Below are 14,389 nucleotides of genomic sequence, written 5' to 3'. Positions count from 1 at the left end.
AAATTGATCTAGGCAATGGTTGTTTTTTTTGCGCCGCTACCAACTAATTCTTACCTGTTTTCATGCTGTAATTGTGACAATAATTCAACTCGTAATCCATCGAACATTGAATAGAGATACTCAAGTATCTAGGTACCTAACCTACCTAACCCAATGACATAATTCGATTGACATCTAACGACTAGAGGTTTCCTTGGAATAAGCGCTCTTTCCTAAATGCATAGCTAAACTTTAAGTGATGTTATTTGACCATTTCGTCGCTGTTTCCTCAGATATTAGGTAATAAGTCAGTGGACCCGCGGCCATTTCTTCAGTGGTGTCTCCAAAAGCTTACGCACGTTAAGGCGGAACTCAAAAAACTACAACTTCTACAAGTATAACTTCAATTAGGTACACAACACCAAAGATACCACTAAATCATACTAAATCAGCGTGTGGAGAGAAGCTCGTATCTTTGCCTACACGTGTATATACTGTGGTTGGACGCATATCATTCTAACGGAACTACGGCGGTGACAGCTGGATCTTAGAATCCTTAGCCGCTGTCTTTCCATCATCCGAAACTCCGCCAAGTCGGCGCCGTCTCTCAAGCTATCCGCATGAATTCGCTTGTTCGCGGCCCTAAATGGAGATATCTATAGATTATGCCTAACCATCTCTTTACTAGTTATACTAGTACTTCAGGCGATAGCTCAAAAGTACTCCAGCGCTATTTTCAAATATTCCACTCCACGGAACACAACACGCGAGGATCGGCTGAGATATAGCGAGAGCGACGAAAAAAAGTGAGGCGATCGAGCCGTATCAAAGTCGAGATTGTCTAGACTGATCTCGCTCGGTAGTGAATGATGACTCGCCACTAGATCGGACGACTATTTGATACATTTTTTTTCTCTTCCATTTATTCTCCGAGACTTTCGGTGTCAATTCCCCAAACTAGCACCGAATTATCCATGGCAGCAGACGGTCCTCTAAATGTCGTCGCTCTGGTGTCCGGGGGGAAGGATAGCTTTTACTCCATTCTCCACTGTCTGGTAAATGGGCATCGCGTCATAGCACTGGCCAATCTCTATCCGCCGACTAGAGCGGTCAGCGCTGCCCAGACTAGTAAAGATACTGCCACTAATATCAGAGCTGAAGTTGGAGATAATCTTAGAAGCGAAATCGATAGTGCTAGCACCACTACGTTTGGGATATCCTCCGACAACAATGTAACACCCCAGCAGCAGCGCGGCCCATCTTCGGAAACGAGCAAGCATGATAACGGCGATGAAGAAGATGAGGCCGACCTGAACAGTTTCATGTACCAAACCGTGGGGCACCAGGTCGTACCCTTGTACGCCCAGGCCACGGGGCTGCCTTTGTTCCGACAGCCTATTCTGGGCACTGCGGTAGACTATGGCATTAGCTACAAGGACCCTGATGGACAACATGAGCACGAGGATGAGACAGAGTCCCTCATCCCGTTATTACGCTCCGTACTCAAGGCTCACCCAGAGGTCAATGCCATCTGCACGGGCGCCATACTATCGACGTACCAACGGACTCGAGTTGAGTCCGTCGCCTTACGCCTCGGTCTAATTCCGCTCGCGTTCTTGTGGCAGTTCCCCAAACTTCCTCTTAATCCTTTTTCAGATCCCGCCGCAACCGCGACTAGCCTCCAAAATAGAGGGCCCGGTAATAACGACGATGATGCACAGTTGTTACGTGACATGGCAACGATGGGGCTGGAGGCGCGCATCGTGAAAGTAGCCAGCGCGGGACTAGGAGAGGAATTTCTGTGGGAGAATGTAGCGAGCGAAGCCACTGTGGCGCGTATCCGTCGTGCACTTCGTCGTTTTGGAGGTGATGGCGGTCGGGGTGCTGTGCTGGGAGAGGGTGGCGAGTTCGAGACGCTTGTTGTCGATGGACCGCCTGCGTTGTTTAAGGGCCGTATTGTGGTTCGTGATGGTGACAAGAAGGTTGTTCGCGAAGGTGGCGGAAGTGCATGGCTGAGCATTCCTGAGGCTAAGGTTGAGATGAAGCCGGATGCGAATGCGTCGTCCCAGAAAATAGATGATCTTGGCGTTCGCATACCTAACTTGCTTAACTCGAGGTTCTCGGTCGTTCTTGAATCGCTACGCGGCGATATTGAACTGAATGTGAATTCTATGAGTCTCTCCGATGAATTATCGTTGGGCCTATCGCCGTTGAAGCTCGTCAACTCGAACCCCTCTGGCGAGAATTGGGTCTTTGTTGGATACGGGGGAAGTGTCGAAAATCAGACAGCACGTATCGTTGACGAGATCAGTAAGCGATTACATGAATTCTCTTTATCCCCAACAGCTATCACTAGTTCAGTGATTGCGCTCCGGCGGATGGCGGACTTCCCAACTATCAACAAGCTCTATGGTGCATTGTTCCGTGAGCCAAACCCACCTGCTCGGGTAACGATCTCATGTGGTGAAATCATGTTACCCCAAAGCGCCGACATAACAATTCTCCTCACCGTGCAACCACAAATGAGGCCGCAGGATAGACGAGGTCTACACGTCCAATCGCGATCGTATTGGGCACCAGCTAATATTGGCCCGTATAGTCAGGCCATCGCATATCCGCTTCTTTCGGAAGATGAGGGTCAAGGCGGTGATGACCAAAAGCAACAACAGAGCGCGAATTCGGATTCATCTCTGGCGGTATCTATTGCAGGGCAGATACCACTGATACCCGCTTCTATGATTTTGCCCCCTGTGCCGTCGAATAATCAGGAAAGTAACCTCCCGCTACAAAACGCCCTCGCGTTGCAGCATCTCTGGCGCGTTGGTGTCGAAATGAAGGTTCAGTGGTGGAGCAGTGCCGTGGCATACTTCCCTCGCTCATCTTCCCCTTCAGAGGCGCGTCATAGAGCCCTACTTGCTGCCACGGCATGGGAAACAGCACACACAACTTCACGTCCCGGTCCTTCGGCCGACACCGACGAAGGGCCGGACCTTTGGGATCGAAAATATAATCCTATGTATATGACGTATGATGATAGTGGAGAAGCTGCTGCAAGACCAAGCCTCCCTGATTGGGAGGTGTTGAAGGATTTTGATGAAGATGATGTGATAGCACGGAGGCCAGTGCCATTTGTCTTTTCGGTAGAAGTTGAAGAGTTGCCACGGTCGGCTGGTGTTGAGTGGCACGCACATCTAGGATTTGCCAACGTAAACCCTGGTTCTATTCGCATGCATACTGTTGCAAGTCTATCGGCAGATCTTATCCTATACCACACCATCGTCGAGGCCTCTACTAGCGACGTGTTTGTTCAGACTGTTGTGACCTACCAAAGAGTTGAGGGGACATCTTTTGATGGTGTTGCAAACCGCTTTGCCTTAGCTGTGAAAGGTTCCCTGACTGGGCTATTAGCGAACACGAAACTTTCGGAAAGCGCACAAACTAATGAAGACTATCTCATTGCTGCAATAGCGGTAAAGCCAAAACTCACGTACATCAACCCTGAATCATTCGATCTTCTTAATGATCCATCATCATTATCAGATAAGGGGGGGATCATACCTTGCAGATCATTGTGGGATTCGCTAGGCTGTACTTTGGATGTGGTGTCGATATTCGAGACAAAGTGGACTAAGGCGAAGCTTTGAAAAGAGGTATAGGGTAACTAAAGGGTAGGATAGACAAAAATCTATCTAAGATATCTACGAATGAGCTATGATATGTGTTAGAGCAAGCGTTGCCAACTGTTTATTCGTTATGGTGTGAAACTCATTGAGTCAAATAAATGTACGCGTTGTGATTTGTACATCTCTTCTTTAATTCGTAAGTGTTAGGATATCGTCGACATCCTCTTTGCAAGTATATCTCCATAACATATTCACACGTAATTATCATAACATCACTTATTTAAATACCAATCATCCCATCATATCCTCTTCTGCTCCAGCGCCGGCGCCAAATCTTTCCAAAACTCACACCGTTGCCGCTGCTCCAACGGCACCGTCTCCATTGTAAAATTTCCGCCCTCCTGTATTAATAACCTCTTCCCACCTCCCTCTGTACTATTCCCCGACGTAGCACTCCCATCACTACTACCCCAAGCCTCCCACACCGGCGCCCCATCCGTCCGTCCCACAGACGGGTCAAGGTGGATCACAAACGAGATCCAGTAATCCATAACAGGCGTAACGACGGCCGCCGCGCCATCCGAGCCGGAGGTATAATAACTAGCCGGTCCGCCTCCGATTCCGGATATACTATCCGGACCGAAAACCGCCCATGATTCCCAGATATGCGGGACACCGAGTCCGGAGGCGGAGTTACTGGCGTCGAAGACGTCGTAGTGGTAGCTCCATGCTTGGGGTGTTGTAGTCGTATTATTAGAGGTAGAGGAATAGGAGGATGAGTTTTGCTGCAAGACGTAGGAATCTAGGACTAGACCTGCCGGGCAGATAAATGTAACTTCACCGTATGCGGAGGCAGCGGCGGGGAACCAGGGCCCGTGGAGGGGGAGGGGGGTGGATATGTTTTCGGGGTAGGTCGTTGTTATGGTGGTTGCTTGGGTGGGGGTTAGGAGGGGGTAGTTATCTTGTATGAAAGATGAGAAGTCGGTGCTGGAATTGCAGTTTGAGGCGAAGACTGTGCCTTCGTTTGTTGTGGATCCCATTATCATGGGTACCGGAGTGAAGGCACCCCGTGAGAATAGGGTTGTGGGGGAATCGGTTAGGAGCGTGCCGTCGATGGTGGGGGTCCAGTAGAATAAGGGTAGACCGGCGCGGTTGGGGAAGGGGGATGGGATGTTGGCGGTGTTTTGCAGGGTTTCGGTGGATAGGGAGCGGAGGCATGATAGACTGTCTTCGGCGGTGCTGGAGTTGCAGCTTGTGGAGGAGAGGACGCGGTCGTATTGCCATTCTAGATCCGCGACTCGTGGGTGTGCGGGTAGGAACACGGATTCTCCCACCGCACCTACGAATAGGTTTCGATCCTCTGGTTTGTTACTAGCATGCGAAATCAACATATGCAAAGCCACGGACCCGGCACCGGCAGATGCGCCGGTTATCACGATGTGATCTGGGTCCCCGCCGAATTGGGATATGTGTTGTTTTATCCAGTACATGACTTGTCGTTGATCGCTGAGGCCGACGTTTAGGTCACCGTTGGCGCGCACGCGGTCGCTGGCTAGGAAACCCCATAGTCCGACGCGGTAGTTGAAGTTTACGAAGACGATTTGACGGTTTGAGCGCTCGACTACGGTTGTGCCGTTCCAGTTTGCGTTGCTGTTTTTTGTGTAACCTGTTTGGAGTATTGATGTGAGTAGGTGGTAGATGAGGTTAGATCGATTTTTCGGGGGTAAAAGGGGTGAGGGAAAAAATTTGAACACTTTATATAAATATTTTCTTATTTTATTGTCTTCATTTCTTCATATGATCGTAGTAGTTTGGGTTCATATAGATGATGTGTATTAGGTGTGTAGATATACGTACCACCGCCTTGGATGAACAACCATACAGGCAACTTAGAGTCCGATGTGGCATTGGCAGGCGCCCATACGTTCACATAAAGACAATCTTCATCTTCGGCGCCATTGTCCGGGTATGTTTCCGATATGCCCAAGCAGATAGGACCGAACTAGATTCTCGTCGTGTTAGCCAGCTGATAGACTTCTACCTCCTCCTATTTCCTTCTTTTTCCTTCTTCTCTCACACCCATGACCACGGGGTCGGGGGCGCTATAAGAATAGGGAGCAAGAAACGGGCTAAAGGAAGAGGGGGTGGACTAAAAACACATACGGTATCAGCCACCTGATCTCCGGAGTTATCCATCTCCGGTTCAACCGGAGCTCTCCACCTACGCTCGCCCGTGGGCGGCGCCGCATACCTCATTCCAAGGTATTGTGCGACGCCACTATCACTTCCTACAAGCGAGCCCTGATACTGTGCATAACCTAGATTCACACGGGCCTTGGATTGGTTGGATGGCGTCTGCAACTACCCGTTAGCGTCTGTCTTTGTCTTATAAACGTGTCGGACAAATGGGTGTATTTAAGCTGGGAAATATTTACCCTCTTGGCCTCTTCGATTGCTTGCTGATGATCCCTCTCATGATCCCGCCGGAGAACCAACACGGGCGTTATCACCACGACGAGGATGACGACTATAGCGCCTATGGCTATGAGCGTGTAGATGGGCCATCGTTTGGCGAGGGGTCTGTTCAGCTTCATGGCGGCGCATTCAAAACAACAAATATGATATGCGAACTTTTCATCTGCCGCGAGAAAATATGATTTGGATTTAGTCCGGTAGGTAAGGTTAGGTCCGTTCAAATAGCAAGTAAGTGAAGAAGCTTTTCCCCAGATTCAGATTTCATCCGAATATCCAGCCTCGCTCAACTCAATCTTATATAAAAGAAAATCCTAACCCCGACGCTGTGATAACTCCTCTTCCTTTACCCCGCGGAATCGAATCACGAGCCGTACTAACGAGTTCAAGTTCGAGCAAGGGATCATAAGTGCAAGTCGGGGAAATCGACAATGTGTGATTCTGCGGTGTAAACAATAACAGGCTAGGCTTGTTCTCTCCGCATCCGTCTCACTGCTTTCACGCTACATGCTACCATGAGATGTACGGCTTAGCAGCTTAGTTATGCGTCCGAGTACATAGGTCCCTGCGACGTTACAATGTTACCGAGGTCAAGCGGGAGGAGGATCGCAGGCTGCATAATTGAGGTGACGATCCCCGCAGCAGCTCGTAGGTTGAAGACCGGGGTATCAATCGATCTCATAACGCCTTTCATCAGATAGAAAAACAAAGGGAAAAGAATAAAGAAGACAGCGGATGTCGAGTTTTCCATTCTAGAAAATCTCGGAAATTTCCATAAAAATGGAGATATCTTAGTGTCGATACTTAAGCTGAAGCGTATGATGTGATAAGTTGAAGATCAGACAAGGGTTGTATCCGGGAAGATGAGAGATGACGATGCTGATCTTCAGTTTCGTTTCTTCACCTACATATAAGCTGCTTACTCATTCATTCTGGGCAAAGGCTTAGCTTAACCTATCTCAATATCACATACACAATCTTGATACCGTTATAAGATATAATTGAACGAAGAAAGTATTCATCATATGCGCGTATTTATCTTAACGAGAAAACCAGAAGAAAAAGCGTTACTTCAACGAAAAACCACCCTCTGTACTCCAATGCCCTGCTGCTCGCATTCGTCTTCCAACTCAGCGTAGGGGTGATGAAAAACGTATACACGCAAGACGGCGAAGCCAGCCCGTATTAAAAATGCAAATGTCCATTCCAAGCCTATACCGAAAAAGACCATAACGCCCTAAGTCATTCGAGGGATTTTTCCATGCGGGAGGGAGCTGACCGAGAGGGAGAAATGCCAGCAGCTAGGAATTAGGTACCGTGTGAATATTCTTCTCTTCGATAAGGAGAAATGCTGTAAGAACAGAAATAGGATTCATCGCCTTTGATCGAGAAAATTTCATGTACCTCTTGTTGATCCCAAACGCCAAACGCAATATGCAGAGAACCGTGACCCGATCGTCATTGTCATCATCGTGAAAATAGTTGTCCGCGGGGTTCAATTATAGTTCGACATGCCGTAAAAGCCATAGCATCGAATCGTACATTATTCAATTCATTCATACCGAAGTTGGTGATTGTAAGACCTCAGCTTCCTATATCGCAGAGACCTTACGAACTGTCGAATTGGCACCGGAGTTGGTGTTGATGCTACCAACGCGCCCGCTAGTCTTTCGCACACCAGACTCTTTGGTACGAGCCGACTCGTTCGATCGCTTGCTTCCTCTGACCTTAGTCAATACACCGGAAGCGCTTGCTGATCGCGTTGGTGAGCCGGTAATGTGATCAACGATCGTCTTTGGTCGACTACATCCAACATTCTCAGCGTCGTTTGATGCGTCATTATCAATGACTTGATAGATCGTTGTCGTGGTGCTCTGACTCACGGACCTGATAGTTTCACTTCGGCCGGGTGATTGCGAGGCTTTTCGGTGGCTTCGCATGCGCAGATACGTTTCTTCCTCGGACTCACCGTCATTGGATCTTCTGTGCACGGAGGATTCGGATTTCCTCTCAGTTCCTTCATGCTCCTCCTCTACGGTAGGGTGTTGGGACACGCTTCGTTGGTAGGGGTGGTGGCGATCTACTCGGCTAGTCTTTCGAGGTTGACCTGGAGTCGGGGCAGGTAGGTAATCTTCCTGGGTACCGGCGTTTCGTCGCTCATCGTCCATCTCACCGAGAGGTGTACGGTTCGATGGGCTTCGGCTGGGGGGAGTGGTCGCTTGAGCGGTTCGCCCCAAAGAGGTCTTCTGCATTGCCCGTATCGGCGTACTAGGCGGCGGGTTCGCAGCGAGCTCTTTCCTCAGCCTTCTCTCAATTCTCTCTTCAATCCACCATTCCCGGAAGATTCCTTGGTTAATGTGTAGCCAGTGTTGCTGAGGTCCAACAACCATACCAGGACGCATGAATCGCATGAAAGAAATGATTTCGTTGGCGGTGAAGCCATGGCGGTATATTAGGTATGCTCCAATCAGGCAACCAGTTCTTCCAAGACCAGCTTTACAGTGGACCGCAATCCCCTTCTTCCTAACTGTGATCGTCTCGTGCGCAAGCTTGATGAATTTGCGAACGGTGCTTAATGGAGGGCAAGTACCATCCTCGAAAATCATGTCAAGGTGTTGGATACCCAAGGCCTCAAAGAATGAGGGTGAGTAGAGAGGAGAGTTAAGTCGCACGACTAACCCAATATTGCGTTCGGAGAAGTGCTTCAAAACGTTCTTGAATGGCTGTGGGAGAGTTGGATGAGCATCCAGGGCAGATAATGTTTTTGGCAAAGAAGCATACGCCTCCGATGATTCCGAGATACGTGCTGTAGGGGTGTGCTGGGGAGAAGCAAATGCGAGGAAGTGAGGAGTGATCCAGTTGAAGTCGCCATGTTCGACTCGTTCAAACCTCTCGTACTCATCAAGGTCGAAGTTATCCAGGACACAGCAACCTTCCTCTTTGGCTTTCCAAACACCGTATACAATGTCTTGTACTGTGATACCATAATCTGCCTGGCTATAACCGGCGTCTCGGAAGGGCATTAGAGGAGGGTCGATCTGCGCAATTGGTGCGAGGGCAAGGTGAGGTGGCCATGACTGAATCAAAACCATGTAGCATGCAAGTAAACAAGCAGCGTTTGCCCGGCCTAGTCAATATTTGTTAGTCGCTGTCAAATAACGGTTGTATTAGGAAACCTACTCCTCGGGTCCGCTCGACTCCAGAATACAATGGGTCTGTGTTGGTTTTCCTTCGCGCCAAGGACATCATGAAAGTGTAGAGCAAATCGATACAGGTGACCAATGTGAAGCGGGCCAAAGTCGTGGTGAAAAGCGTTGTAAAGAAGGGTGTCGTCTACAGTAAAGTAGTATGGAGGGTGTCGGTCGGACCGGGACGAAACAGGAGCAGGACCATCGACGGCTCTTTGCGATCGTTTGCCTGGCGAGCGAGTTGGAGGCTCAGGGTATGGAAAGACGGTTTCGGCGGTGGGAGGATGAAGATAGGATGCTAGGTAAAGGCGGTCTGCGTACGTTAGTAATGTGACTGGGAATGCCTCGGAATTCAGTAGTAATGATGGATGTAGGGTATTATAAGAGATGCCAGGAGACATTGAACCTCCGAATATGCCTCGCGCCATGATAAGGCGCAATATAATAAGGATTATAAGAGATGTGGTTGGTGGTTAGGATTATGATTATGAGAGGGAATGGAGGGAGAGGGATAAGATGATTAGGGGAGGTGAAAGAAAGACTTCCGAAAACGACAACAATGACGCACCTGGAATATATTCAATAACCTGGCCAGAGTTGGCACTTTTAGAAGGAGGCATCTTTATTAAATTCGATGCCGTCGCTTCTATTTTTGTAAGTGCTTTCGTCTTTCGGTCGCTCCTTCGAGAGTTTTGGAATTGGAATTGGAAGAAGAAAAACTCCTTCTAATGTTTACCCCCGGGCTAATAAAGTTTGATGGCTCTGCATAAACAAGCGCAGGCCTTGCTTATTATATAAACTCAATCGACTTTGGAAAACTTTATGCTATACGCTAGAAGGATCGATGCAAGATTTATCCGTCAAGCGAAAGAGTTGGATATGTACGATTCGATAATATATGTATGCATGCGAAGTAGCGGAGGTTGGGAGAATACGAGCAAGCAAATAAGCAAAGCAAGGCAAAGCAAAGTAGAGCAACGCAATGCAATGCGAGAAGAATAGAAGAGGTGGTAGAGGGTAGTAAAAAAATAGTTGAAAGTTGAAGTTAAAAAAGTATGTAAAGTTGGTAGTAGATCGTCAAGAGTGACATTCAAGGAGACGATGTTTTTGTATCATATTCTGTATTATTATTTTATTGTTGTTATGTTGGGGTAGGAGCAAGCAATGGCCACTCTTCCAGGCCGTTGCATAGCGGTCTCATTTGACCTATTGCCTAATCAGGTTAAGGTAAGCATGCTAACCCCTGTCCTGTTTACGGGTCAAGCCGTTGCTTAGCAACCGTCGGACCCCCATTGCATAGGTGGCTGAAACGCTGGACTTAATAAGCCCCAGCTGAATTCCAACCATCCTATCAATCCTTATCTTATCGTGATTTTCGGAACATCGAAAAATAATACCTGGTTACCCCTCCCTTGTCTCCCCGCATCAGAGCTCCGAACCTTGAAATATTATTGCTCATTACGCAATTTGCATTCCGCTCTGCTTAGCTGGTTTCCAACAACAAATCCAACTCACTACATTACGAGGCCCGCTGCGATCCATCTAAAAAGGGAGAAACTTACGTATCATGGCGGAGTCAACCGATATACAATTCCCTTGCGTATTGTATGTCAACATACTAAACAACCATAGCCAGTAAGCTAATCATACGCTTTAGAACACTCGAAGTGCCATTTCCAACACCTAGATTGGCATCTATTGCTCTTAGGTCACTGCAGGTCGATAAAGAGTTGTCCCCTCTGGTTAAACGAACATTCTCTATTGGTCATTCGAGTGAAGACGCCACCAACGGAGAAACCGAAGGCACTGTCTTACGAACCGAATATAAGGCTACTACCAACAGAATGCTTCGAGTAGCTGTCAATTCCTTCATGGATAGCTTAAACCTAGTGATCGAGGTTATGCAAGAACTGGATACAGATGTAATAGCATTAAATGATATTACGGCATGAAGGGGACTAGAAAAAATTCACCGTTGCTCATAAAACTAAAGAGCTCCGCCATTATAACAACCACACCTCCGGACCGTTCCGTTTCCGAGGAATGGAATGCAAAACTTCAATATTCAAGCTAGGGTGAGTACAAGTCACAACATGAAGAAACCTATTATCGTAGAAACATTTGCAAGTTCTAATTGAGTGGCATAGAGAAATATTAAACAAAAAAAATTATAGTTATTTTATTACTATTTATAAGGGGGATTTGGGTACTGATCGACTCCTAACGCCTTCCATTCCAGTTGGTTATGTTACCACCGTCACCATAGGTCTTCCGTGACCAACCTCAACCTTCCAACTCCGTAATGTGTTCCAATTTATTCGATGTCGACCTTGTGGATCTCAGTCCACTCCTTCTCGGACTTGGGAACAGTTACAATGAGAATACCATTCTCCATCTTGGCGGTGATACCCAGGCCGTCGACATCTTCCTTGTCATTACTTCCGGGGGGTGGTAGTCTGACGTTCCTCTTAAACATACCAACCTTTCTCTCGCTGGAAATTAATGACTGGATGAATACTTCGTTCCCTGGACGGTGGACAACACCCGAGATGATGACCTTTTCACCATCCCAATTCACCGCGATATCCTCTTTGAGGGCTCCGGGGAGTGACACGTGAAGGACGTATGCCTTTTCGGTGTTGAAGGTGTCGACGGGTGGGACAAAAGCCTCTTCATGGTTCTCAAACGACTCGCCCGTAGGGTCGTTACGAGTTCGGTCCATGTAGTCTCTGAAAGCCTGGGCGAAGGGGTGGGTAGAGAAAGCGTGCATCAATGGGCGAAAGTCCCATGGGCCACTATAGGCTGGAGGTGGGTTTCGTCCGAAGCGTCCACCATGTCCAAATCGACCTCCTCGTCCGCGGTGACCACCGAAGTGATGGGGGTGGCCGCGGTGGAAACCCGGGTGACGTGGGTGATTCGGGGCACCCGGTGGGGGAGGAGGAGGGTGAGGGTATTCCCCGGTGGGTGGTGGCGGGTGCGGGTGTGGGAACGATCCCGGAGCATGCGGTGGGTGGTCAGGGTAGTCTTCGTCGTCGAATGATTCGGCGTCCGGAGTGTGTCTCATGGTGTCAGGAGAACCCTCCGTCTCATGTTCGCCTTGTTCATCTTCCCTACCGGACTCGGGTACATCACGGTAACGCTGGAAGCTGTCTCTGTTAGGCCATCCGTGAGGACCCCAAGCTCCAGCTCCGCGACCCCATCCGTTGCCCCAGCCGTGGAGCCATGGGTTGTTCGCGTTCATTTGAGTAGGGTCAAAGGGATTGAATCCATGAGGGAATTGAGATCCGAGGTTAGCATGATCAATACCAACACCGGCCCTCATGCCTCCAGCTGGACCAAATGATTGCAGGAATTCCCAAAAGGGAGCCTGCTGGTTGTTATTGTTGTTGTTATGGGGGTTTGCCATATTCAATGATTCGTAGAAATGTGATTTAATTGTTGAGTGGGTTGTAGATTGAAGTGACATTAAACTAAACTATGGGGGAGTTCGATCTCATGTTTATATACACATCCAGCATAAGGCTCCAGGCCGGGGTGCGTAACGTACTTCGTGTCACGGCAAATGACTAACACTACTCAAACGTTCAACCTTACGACATACACAGCAGTCAGACATGCGTGCGTAACCAGAGCCTCGAACAGGTCGGAATACACTAGAAACTGTAGCCTAGCTATTACTATGGTATATGGTGTGTACAAGCATGATTTCGAGGTGTGTGTGTGCCACGCGTCCCCATGTCCTGAGGCGATAATGTCATGATTGGTTTGAGTAGAGCACCGAACTCCGATCCTTCCCTCCTGAGTGTGGGGAGACGAGGGCGAAAAGATATCGATAAACTGGCTCGGACATGGGATATACGTTCGGTATCCGAGTAGACTTCTTGGAATTGGTATTAGGGTCTGATGGTAAGAGTCATCGCTAAGTAGGCAATTTGGGACTACGTAGGCCACTAAACAATTAGGCGTAATTAGGCGTTCTTGGATAGGCAGCCGGCGCATTCGTAGGATTGACGGACTCGGCCGCGTCAGAATGTCGCCTCGCTGAATTGGGCGATCGGGTTCAATTCGTAGCCGATATTTAGTTGTTCGCGGCCGAGATAAGTTATTGAGGATTATGTCATTCTAATTTTACATAATCCATTGTGAATGCTGTATTTTAAGTTCGATATCGTGACTTTTTTTTTTTTTTTTTTATGGAATAGCGTCACTTAAGTGCAGACCGTACGAACTATACTGTCTTACAGCTTCATTCATACAGTCTACCTAGGTACTCTTTCATTCTTCTCCATTAGTCATTCACTCCTGCCACACAGGAGGGTGTCAAAAAAAGTGCCCACCGTAGTATTAATACGGCTTTCAACTGTGGTAAGTGGACTATTTGATTGGTTGAAAACTAGACAGTATCACACTGTGAGTTCTGAGACTTCGTATAGTGGGCATTTATTATGATGCCCTTCTGCCACAGTCTTTGCTTTTCTTTTCTTTTCTTTTCTTTTCTTTTGCTTTTATTTCTGCTGAGGCTGAAACCTGTGGCACTGAAATTGATTAAGTACCCGGGTACCTTAGACCTCACCCCTTTTCGAGGATTGAATAGAATCGTGTCAATCAAGTTGTAAATACTTACGTATCATATGAATTCTATTCAAAATCAGCATTTGAAGCTTGTAAACATGGTCGGTTTCTTTGCGACATGCTTGGTGCAAGTGAATTAAAACATTATCGTGCTGTGGCTGGATGATATGCAGCTGTATTTATAAGATAAGGGGCTTGCTTTTATAGGTGGTTGGTGATGAGTAGAGGAGCGAATAGTAAGGAGCGATGAGGTAAAACGTAACCGAGGCGTCCTGTAATGCAGGTGGGCAAGCGCATCCTCATTACAGAGTAATGTCTCTTACTCCGTAAAATTAAGAGTCCACTTTCAAAAGTAAAATCTCCTTCGCTTCTCTTTTCTTCAATGTCAACTTCGCCCGCATCCGACAACTTTTACTTCCATTCACCTAAAGGTAACATCGTCATCAGAACCCGATGTAACAAACCCTAGACACTATAATTAGAACCAAATAGTGCGATATGAAAATGGTTGTCTTTCCCATAATGCCTTTTCTTTTCAGATACCTTCGTTTAGGT

The 14,389-nt window shown here is 47.8% G+C and overlaps 5 protein-coding genes across 5 annotated transcripts; 2 read left to right on the top strand and 3 right to left on the bottom strand.

The window, feature by feature from the left end:
- The first annotated feature begins 235 nt into the window (after positions 1 to 235).
- F4822DRAFT_229645 (adenine nucleotide alpha hydrolases-like protein) lies at positions 236 to 3,762 on the top strand. The gene is made up of 2 exons (XM_051454109.1): positions 236 to 286; positions 345 to 3,762. Exon 2 carries the CDS (start codon positions 954 to 956, stop codon positions 3,621 to 3,623), a length of 2,670 nt encoding a protein of 889 aa, XP_051315993.1. The 5' UTR covers positions 236 to 286; positions 345 to 953; the 3' UTR covers positions 3,624 to 3,762.
- On the bottom strand, positions 3,763 to 6,347 carry F4822DRAFT_229632 (alpha/beta-hydrolase). Its single transcript, XM_051454108.1, has 4 exons — positions 6,038 to 6,347; positions 5,766 to 5,957; positions 5,460 to 5,604; positions 3,763 to 5,268 (listed from the first exon to the last, which is right to left on the bottom strand). The coding sequence occupies exons 1-4, from the start codon at positions 6,194 to 6,196 to the stop codon at positions 3,902 to 3,904; spliced, it is 1,863 nt and encodes a 620-aa protein (XP_051315992.1). The 5' UTR covers positions 6,197 to 6,347; the 3' UTR covers positions 3,763 to 3,901.
- Positions 6,348 to 7,485: 1,138 nt separating this feature from the next.
- Positions 7,486 to 9,983, bottom strand: F4822DRAFT_229629 (phosphatases II). The gene is made up of 3 exons (XM_051454107.1): positions 9,831 to 9,983; positions 9,255 to 9,575; positions 7,486 to 9,201 (listed from the first exon to the last, which is right to left on the bottom strand). Exons 1-3 carry the CDS (start codon positions 9,880 to 9,882, stop codon positions 7,667 to 7,669), a joined length of 1,908 nt encoding a protein of 635 aa, XP_051315991.1. The 5' UTR covers positions 9,883 to 9,983; the 3' UTR covers positions 7,486 to 7,666.
- Positions 9,984 to 10,647: 664 nt separating this feature from the next.
- F4822DRAFT_229549 (Pcc1-domain-containing protein) lies at positions 10,648 to 11,431 on the top strand. The gene is made up of 3 exons (XM_051454106.1): positions 10,648 to 10,867; positions 10,920 to 11,337; positions 11,410 to 11,431. The coding sequence occupies exons 1-2, from the start codon at positions 10,830 to 10,832 to the stop codon at positions 11,212 to 11,214; spliced, it is 333 nt and encodes a 110-aa protein (XP_051315990.1). The 5' UTR covers positions 10,648 to 10,829; the 3' UTR covers positions 11,215 to 11,337; positions 11,410 to 11,431.
- A 145-nt stretch (positions 11,432 to 11,576) lies between these two features.
- Positions 11,577 to 12,668, bottom strand: F4822DRAFT_428557 (HSP20-like chaperone; the record flags this gene model as incomplete). The annotated part of the gene is made up of 1 exon (XM_051460935.1): positions 11,577 to 12,668. The coding sequence occupies one exon, from the start codon at positions 12,666 to 12,668 to the stop codon at positions 11,577 to 11,579; it is 1,092 nt and encodes a 363-aa protein (XP_051315989.1).
- Between the last annotated feature and the right edge of the window lie 1,721 nt (positions 12,669 to 14,389).

The sequence above is a fragment of the Hypoxylon trugodes genome, assembly GCF_022578975.1.
Source record: "Hypoxylon trugodes strain CBS 135444 unplaced genomic scaffold F4822scaffold_4, whole genome shotgun sequence".
In the NCBI taxonomy this organism is placed as follows: Eukaryota; Fungi; Ascomycota; class Sordariomycetes; order Xylariales; family Hypoxylaceae; genus Hypoxylon; species Hypoxylon trugodes.
This window is presented reverse-complemented; position numbering and strand designations above follow the sequence as displayed.

Excerpts from the sequence above, each read along its gene's own strand:
- F4822DRAFT_229549 (XM_051454106.1), top strand. The coding sequence starts at position 10,830 with ATGGCGGAGTCAACCGATATACAATTCCCTTGCGTATT. Across the intron at positions 10,868-10,919 it reads ATACAATTCCCTTGCGTATT|AACACTCGAAGTGCCATTTC; the intron begins GTATGTCAACAT and ends CATACGCTTTAG.
- F4822DRAFT_229629 (XM_051454107.1), bottom strand. The coding sequence starts at position 9,882 with ATGCCTCCTTCTAAAAGTGCCAACTCTGGCCAGGTTATTGAATATATT. Across the intron at positions 9,576-9,830 it reads GGTTATTGAATATATTCCAG|ACCGCCTTTACCTAGCATCC; the intron begins GTGCGTCATTGT and ends TAACGTACGCAG. Across the intron at positions 9,202-9,254 it reads GAGTCGAGCGGACCCGAGGA|GCCGGGCAAACGCTGCTTGT; the intron begins GTAGGTTTCCTA and ends AATATTGACTAG.
- F4822DRAFT_229632 (XM_051454108.1), bottom strand. The coding sequence starts at position 6,196 with ATGAAGCTGAACAGACCCCTCGCCAAACGATGGCCCATCTACACGCTC. Across the intron at positions 5,958-6,037 it reads CAATCGAAGAGGCCAAGAGG|ACGCCATCCAACCAATCCAA; the intron begins GTAAATATTTCC and ends GGGTAGTTGCAG. Across the intron at positions 5,605-5,765 it reads GAGATCAGGTGGCTGATACC|TTCGGTCCTATCTGCTTGGG; the intron begins GTATGTGTTTTT and ends ACGAGAATCTAG.
- F4822DRAFT_229645 (XM_051454109.1), top strand. The coding sequence starts at position 954 with ATGGCAGCAGACGGTCCTCTAAATGTCGTCGCTCTGGTGTCCGGGGGG.